The sequence below is a fragment of the Barbatula barbatula genome (genome assembly GCF_947034865.1).
Source record: "Barbatula barbatula genome assembly, chromosome: 2".
In the NCBI taxonomy this organism is placed as follows: domain Eukaryota; kingdom Metazoa; phylum Chordata; class Actinopteri; order Cypriniformes; family Nemacheilidae; genus Barbatula; species Barbatula barbatula.
In genome coordinates, this window is record NC_136767.1 from 30,916,704 (window position 1) to 30,924,412 (window position 7,709).

At 36.5% G+C, this 7,709-nt stretch overlaps 1 protein-coding gene across 2 annotated transcripts; it reads left to right on the forward strand.

The window, feature by feature from the left end:
* Nucleotides 1-467: 467 nt before the first annotated feature.
* On the forward strand, nt 468-7,594 carry agpat9l (1-acylglycerol-3-phosphate O-acyltransferase 9, like). Of its 2 annotated transcripts, none has more exons than XM_079448896.1 (13): nt 468-664; nt 814-985; nt 1,147-1,216; nt 2,218-2,512; nt 3,444-3,518; nt 3,607-3,696; nt 3,788-3,881; nt 3,962-4,077; nt 5,561-5,616; nt 5,764-5,849; nt 5,933-6,061; nt 6,192-6,271; nt 6,472-7,594. In XM_079448896.1, exons 2-13 carry the CDS (start codon nt 839-841, stop codon nt 6,569-6,571), a joined length of 1,338 nt encoding a protein of 445 aa, XP_079305022.1. In that variant the 5' UTR covers nt 468-664; nt 814-838; the 3' UTR covers nt 6,572-7,594. The 2 variants fall into 2 exon arrangements, with proteins under 2 accessions (XP_079305022.1, XP_079305023.1); XM_079448897.1 differs by having other exon boundaries at nt 531-664; nt 1,147-1,213.
* The last annotated feature ends 115 nt before the right edge of the window (nt 7,595-7,709 follow it).

Sequence of the window (7,709 nt, forward strand, 5' to 3'; positions counted from 1 at the left end):
CCCGTCACATCAAACCGCATGTGCACATTCACAATGGTCAGAATTGGTGATAGATTAGGCCTATACGTTTCCCTTTAAAATGTCTCTTTACATGACAAACAAAGTCCTATAGAAAAGTACACATATCGGGTGGTAAATATGTTGGAATAGTTGCTTTATATGATTCTTATAAAATCCTTTAATTGAATATCATGTCTAATTTGAGATATTTCATCACCACGTGGATCACACATGCTATTTAAAAACATGATTTACTTCTCTCCAAAAGAAAGGTATGGTCAGAATTGTCTTCTTTAAATAGAGCTTAAAGTAAACCCACTGAAATGTACTAAAATAATCAAACTCTTTATGCAACATTCCCCAAAACCAGTCATTTATATTTCTATTTTCAAGCGCTGTGCAGATCATGTCCTCACGATGGCGCTGTTCTCATATGTTCATATCAGATGAACTTTATTCTACATTTCACAGGTCTGGGCGTCTGTTCATTGTTGTTTTCGCAATCTCTCTCTCTCTCTCTCTCTCTCTCTCTCTCTCTCACCCTCTCAGTTCCTCAAGTGAACTTTAACACTTCTGTAACTCCAGGAACCTCCACAGGACGATGAATGTGTGGAATATCATCAGCTTTTTGTCTTTCAGTGCTTCTGTCATTCAATGAAATCTGGTGAGAGTTTATTTCATTTCTCTTGATGGAGATAAAAAGAAGAAAGTCTGGTGTGCTTCATTGTTTCACGACTCAACTTCATGTTGCCGACATAAGAAGTCCATAAGAGATGTATATGCTGTTTATTTTGTGTTTGACTGTTTCTTCAGTGTCCAAGGGGTCTGTTAAGGTGACATGATGGAGGGCTTTTGGGCTACCGTCTTCCCCGTCCTCAGTATTTGGTTTAAGTGTTTGGTGCTCTTGATCATGTTACCGGCCATGTTCGGCATCTCTCTTGGCATCACAGAGACATACATGAAGCTTCTCATCAAAAGCCTGGAGGTACATACAGACGACAAACAGCACATGTCCATGTGTCCATCTTTATCCAACATTTAAGGTTAAAATAGATTTGTGTGTATAAGGGAAAGGTCGTAGTGTTTAAGGTTCTGTAAGTGATCAGTTAGTCTTATGTTGATTGTGTGTGTGTGTGTGTTTTACAGTGGGCAACACATAGAATCCAGCGGGCAAGCAGAGCAGAAGAAATACTCAAACGTTCTGCATCCAATGGTGGTACACACACACTGTACATAATAATTGATGACATGTTTTGTTTTCTTTACCGTTTGTGCATTGACAAGTTGTGCTTAAATATTACAATCCCTAAATAATAATAATTTTTCACAGTGAAATCGGACATGTTCTTCAGGGTTCTTGAGAGAATCGCCCCTCTTAGACAAGATAAATGATGTCGTTTTGATGTGATGATGTGACTCTCATCTTATCTTTCTTGTGCGGTAATAATGTGTTACACAGTGCCTCTCACTCACACTGACAGTGGACTTTAACCCCGTTCCGCCCTCTTTTGAACGTTGATCAATACCTGAAGGATCAGAAGTGATTATTTAATCTAGCCCGATGAAAGCATTAATGATTTTAAAGGGAATGAGGAGCACATTCACGGTGCTTGTGTCATATTAAAGGGACAACATGTCCATTTATGGTATTATAGTTTATACATTTCTGTTTATTGAAACAATATTGGATTAGTAAAGCTTTTACAAATGAAAATAAATGAAAACTACAAATGTTGTCTCAGGAATAAACTAAAGAACGTTTAGGTTTAGGCACTGAAGTTAATTTAAATGAAATATGTTTTAAATAAGGTTATTCAAATAATAATAAATATAGTTAAACTAGCAACGTAAAGATAAACAAAAAATGACGAAACGCATAACTAATTTGCTAAAAATCGTATCAAAATTTCCATAAAAACAAAAATACAAAATAAAAGCTAATTCATCAAATCGGAATAAAGAATACAATAAAATTATAATGATTTTGGATTTTAGTGACTAATGCATAATATTTTCATCTTTGTTCCCACAATACATTTTATATTCCACGTGTGTTGTACACAAATCATACGGTGCGTCTTTCTTTATAAATAAAATTCCTCTCCAACCTGGAAAAGGTTTGGGGTGTGACTACATGTTTTTGATAGAAGATGTGGATAGATCAGAAACAATGCTCGGTAAATCAACGTGCCTCGTTGTGTGTGTGTTTTATTCCAGGTTTAATCCAGAGAGATGATTCCTCATTAGAGCAGGAGATCGAGGAGTTGAGAAGGAACAGACCGAGGTCGGCGGAGCACGGAGACTTCACTCTGAGCGACGTGCTTTACTTTACCAGGAAAGGCATTGAAAGCATCGTGGAAGATGACGTCACGCAGAGATTCACTTCGGAGGAGCTGGTGTCCTGGAATCTTCTCACCCGAACCAACAACAACTTTCAGTACATCTCGGTCAGACTCACTATACTGTGGGGAGTCGGTGTGATCGTGAGATACTGCATACTTCTTCCTCTGAGGTACTTGCATATTCATATTCATTGTGTATTGGTAAGATTGTTTATTGTTTTCTTTGTTATCTGTTAATGAGGCATTTCATTTCTTCCCTGTAAGAATACCAAACATGCTCTTAAAGGAATAGTTCACACAATAGTTCATTTACTCACTCGAACCTTTATGACTTTCTTTCCTCCGCAGAACACAAGAGAAGATATTTTGAAGAATGTTGTTAACTGGACCCCATTCACTTGCGTTGGTTGTGTGTCCGTTACAATATAATTGAAGTGAATGGGGTCCAGTGCGGTTCGGTTGCCAAATATCTTCTAAAAGCCTCTATTGTGTTCTGCGGAACAACGTACGTCATAAAGGTTCCAGTGAGTAAATGACGACAGAATTTTCATTTGTGGGTGAACTTTCCCTTTAAGAGACTCTTTAAGCATTTTTTAGTACATTCTGAAAAAAATTAGTTTTAAAGGACGATTACTCACGGTTTCATCATCGTAAAATCATAAATATTCTTTAAAAAAAAAAAGGCATGACATATCATGATAAAAAAGTGAGATATGTATTGTTGAATAACCATTGGTTGAGACTATGTTTAATCGTTTTTATTTTGTACTTTTACTTTTTTATGAAATTTCATTCATTTCTAAATTCAGTTTTTTTTCCATTTGTATTAATACAAAATATTTAATGAAAACCCTGAATGATGATTTAAGAAATTGTACGTACAACAAAAGAATATCTTTGATAATTGATCATTTTTGGGGGCAATCTGTTTCGTTTTTAAATGTTGTTCAAAAATATGTTCATAATATCATATTTGTGAACCTAGTATCATAATTTGTATTGAATCGTGAGATTATTGTTACTTAAATGCATGTAAACGTTGACAGATTGGGTGAACTATAAAACAATATTATAAATATTTGTATTATGTTATTTCTCTAGACTCACATTGGCAGGTATAGGCATAAGTTGGCTGGTGATCGGCACGACTCTGGTGGGTTTTCTCCCTCACAGCAGGTAAATACACCAAGCTTTACAAGCGCATGACGTCACAATAGCACACTTTATTTACAATCATATTCATTGTAATGTTGCGTTGTTTTAGGGTGAAGGGTTGGCTGAGTGAACTCGTCCACTTGATGTGCTACCGAATCTGTGCGCGATCGCTTTCAGCAACCATTCATTACCACAACAAGTGAGTCTGATGGGATTATTAATGAACAATAATGTGATAATCTTCCAAAACCTTCCGAACGCCGTGATGCCAACGGTGTGATCTTTTTCAGAAAGAACAGACCAAAGAAGGGAGGAATTTGTGTGGCCAATCACACTTCACCCATCGATGTCGTCATTCTGGCTAATGATGGCTGTTATGCCATGGTACGGGAGATAAACGTAACACTTCGGTCACAATAGTCATATAAAAATGAACTTCACGTGAAATGTCGTTTTCCGATCAGGTCGGGCAGGTTCACGGTGGTTTAATGGGTGTCATCCAGCGGGCCATGGAGCGCTCGTGTCCTCACATCTGGTTTGAGAGGGCCGAGATGAGGGACCGCCACCTGGTGACGCAGAGGTACATTGACATCTGTTCTATTGTATAATACAACAAAACATTTCAGATTATGATATTGGGTTTTTTTTAAGATCAGAATTGTTATACTGTCCCAGAAAGCTTGTAAATTCATTGAATGCTTTGTTCGACAGATTAGCTCTCTGTTACATGCTCGGTCATGTTTCTCTGAGTCAACTGCATGCATAAAACATGTTTACTTAAAACAGCACGCCCCTGTTCTGACATGCATTGTGTTTTATATTTAAAAGCATTAGAAAATACAAGAATATATAGACAACATTCATTTATTCTTTATTTATAGGGTGTAATGGAAAGAAATTAAGTTAAAGTATCTTATACCCATAGAATCTGACAAAATGGTATCATGAATTTGTCAAATGCCAAGAAATGTATTCTACTTAAAACCCCATTGTTTACCTTATCGAATAGATGTACAACTCAAAAAAATTATAATATGCATTTATGTGCAGGCCCAGACTGGTTAGTACTGGTTTTTGGTAATATCTTGCACGTCTAGTTTTAGTGTTAAATTAAAGTTAAGACGACCTTTGTGTGGTTGGAAGCGCACTGCACCGGTGGTTAGAATAGTCTCAGAAATAACCAATGGACTTAACATGCGGTGCTTTTAATAGCTTTCATTCTAAACGTGTATTTCTTTTTCATTCTATCCCTTACAAACAAGTATACTTCAAGCTCATTATACAGTTTAAATGTATTTTTAAGTATACAAAGTATAGTAATATCAATGAACTAGTAGTATACTTGTTAGTGTACCATTTCAATACTACGTAGGAATGATTTGGCCTTAAGTTTTATCTTATGACAGTGTGCTTCTAAGTGTAGCAGAAGTAAACTTCTAGTGCATAAATAGTCAAATTTTTGTTTGTACTGCCGCTGTACTACAAGTACACTTGTAGGTCGACTGTGTTTGTTCAATACTTGACGCATGATTTTTAGTTTTTGAAAGTACACTTTTAAGTATACTTTAAGGGTTTCTTTAAGTGAACTTAACATCGTACAATAGTTTACTATTTCTTATTTTTAAGTATACAATGCTCCCATTTGGGCATTATTTTGATTTATTTTAATAATGTACATAAGTCTAGTTTTGAGTATGTAAGTATACTTCCAATCATTTCTTTGGTATTTGTAAATATTTGATGAGTTTGCAAGTAACTACACACTGTATATTGTGCATATGTATTATATTGTGTACGGTATATTATAAATGACTACAGATCAATAGCTTTGATTATGAATCATTTTATTATGCCATTAACAATAGTTTACAGAATCAGTAATTCTTGCCTAAAATACATCAAGTACGCATTCTTGTTTTAAATCCCAGTTAATAATGTGCTTCCAGTCCACTTCAGATGACTGTAAACGCCCACCGTTGTGCTTCATAATATAACAATTTCTTTCCGTTTCCTCTGAAAAGTGGTATTATGATCTGTTCATACTTATATTCTCTCCTTCGCAGGTTAAGAGATCATGTAAATGACAAAACAAAACTCCCAATCCTTATATTTCCTGAAGGTAAGAGCGTAAAAACAGCGTGAGACACACATAGAGATTGTGTTTCAGTCGTATCACCCGTCCTGCTATACCGCATTCTGTTTCTGACGCAAATTTAAAGAAGTCATAAAAGAACCTCGTAACGTTTGCACCTGGTTGTCCCCGCAGGAACATGCATCAACAATACCTCAGTAATGATGTTTAAAAAGGGAAGCTTCGAAATCGGAGGAACTATTTACCCCCTGGCCATAAAGGTAATACATCTGTGGATGTATTTAAAGTGCAGCATGCGTTGTCCGTGTTGCCGTGACCTCGTGTCTGTTTGTGTGATTTGCAGTACGACCCTCAGTTTGGAGATGCGTTCTGGAACAGCAGCAAGTATAACATGGTGAGTTATCTGCTGCGGATGATGACCAGCTGGGCCATCGTGTGTAACGTCTGGTACATGCCTCCCATGGAACAGGAGGTAAGAACATCATTTACAACAAAACCGCTGTCCTGTAGTTCTGTTTGTTCACAATGTATATCAAACTGATTGAGAAACAGACCGACCGCGATGGACTATGTTGACACTTTCTTATTTTCCGTGTGCACAGGAGGGAGAGAATGCCGTTGAGTTTGCCAACAGAGTGAAATCTGCCATTGCCCACCAAGGCGGTTTAGTGGACTTGGCCTGGTGTGTACTTTACACTTGAAAACTCTTTTCTTGAATCAAAAGTGATGAAGAGAATAATGCCCGTTCTTTTTCTGGGGCTGTCCTGCTCCAAAGTTACTAAATAATACCTTTTGTATATCATGAAATTGCTGAACAACTGAAAGCATTCTACTGTCAAAGTGTGTTGATAAAACGCTTTACTGTGTGTGTTTGTGTCACAGGGACGGAGCTCTGAAGCGAGCGCGGGTGAAGGATTCATTTAAAGAGCAACAGCAGAAGATGTACAGTCACATGGTGGTGGGAGAGGACAGTAGCGACTAACACAGAACACAGAAGGTTGGAGGTTCTCATCCATCAGAGACTTTGACTGAACACCAACACCAATGATATTTTCATCGGCCAATCAGAGACTTGGAAATCAAGTGACCTTTTATTCCAGAAAACATTCGAACGTCTGTACTACTGCTGCAAAATGAATTTTGTTTGAATGGGAAAATATGTGCATTAAAACTGAGGCTGTAAAATATCAGCTCAACCGGTTTCTTGTGAAATTGAGATTTGTTTTGGTCGGATGTTATTATCCTTTAGAAACCATCTTTGTTCTGCACACTGTACTGAATCAAAGAACCTAGAAGCCGAAGCACTGATGTCAAGAACCTACAGTTTTATAACATCAAGAAGTCCTTGGATGAAAAACATGGGTGAAAAACACAGGAATGAATGAATAAAGCGTTTTTTTTAAGAAAAGCTGTTTTTTGGTCTGCTCAGCTTTTGAATGAAGAGTTTTATTTACCAGTGCATGTGTTGGGTGAATAAACTAAAAAACGTAAGAAAAAAACTTCAATCATAAAGCATATTATTATGAGTGTTTTACTTTAAGTGTTTTACATTTATTTCTCTGATCAATTAAGCTTTTTCAGAGTTTCGTTTTTGCCTGATGTGTCCATGATGTGATGTCTCTTAATGATTTTTGTTTGATTTGTTTGAACAAGGAATGGGAGGATTCGTCTTTTGCAATGTAACCTCCATTGTGCCGTTGAGATATTGATCTTTTTCTCTATTTGACCATCCTACAAAAAACATCAATGTTTAAGAGATTGTATCGACAGTGACCAATGAACTCCGGCGCTGGTTTGTTGCGTTCTCATTATGGGTGAAATATTTCACTACAGATCACACATTTCTGCTTTAATAAAACCCTGCTTCAATCTTAAATTTGACATAAAAAAACACCTTCCTCATATACAATTATTATTACTAAAGCTGGACTTTGGAGGTGATATTGAGTTGTAATTTCTTTATGATCTATTGTACCACAAAAACAATAAAAGTCTTTTAATAAGAGTATTTTAAATCATTCGACTCAAATATTCGATTGCAAAAAAACTTAACACTGATAATCAAAAACGATACTGCTGCATACAATATGGCATTTACATTTGCATTTTCCAAAAAGTCC

Excerpts from the sequence above, each read along its gene's own strand:
- agpat9l (XM_079448896.1), top strand. The coding sequence starts at position 839 with ATGATGGAGGGCTTTTGGGCTACCGTCTTCCCCGTCCTCAGTATTTGG. Across the intron at positions 986-1,146 it reads TTCTCATCAAAAGCCTGGAG|TGGGCAACACATAGAATCCA; the intron begins GTACATACAGAC and ends TGTGTTTTACAG. Across the intron at positions 1,217-2,217 it reads ACGTTCTGCATCCAATGGTG|GTTTAATCCAGAGAGATGAT; the intron begins GTACACACACAC and ends GTTTTATTCCAG.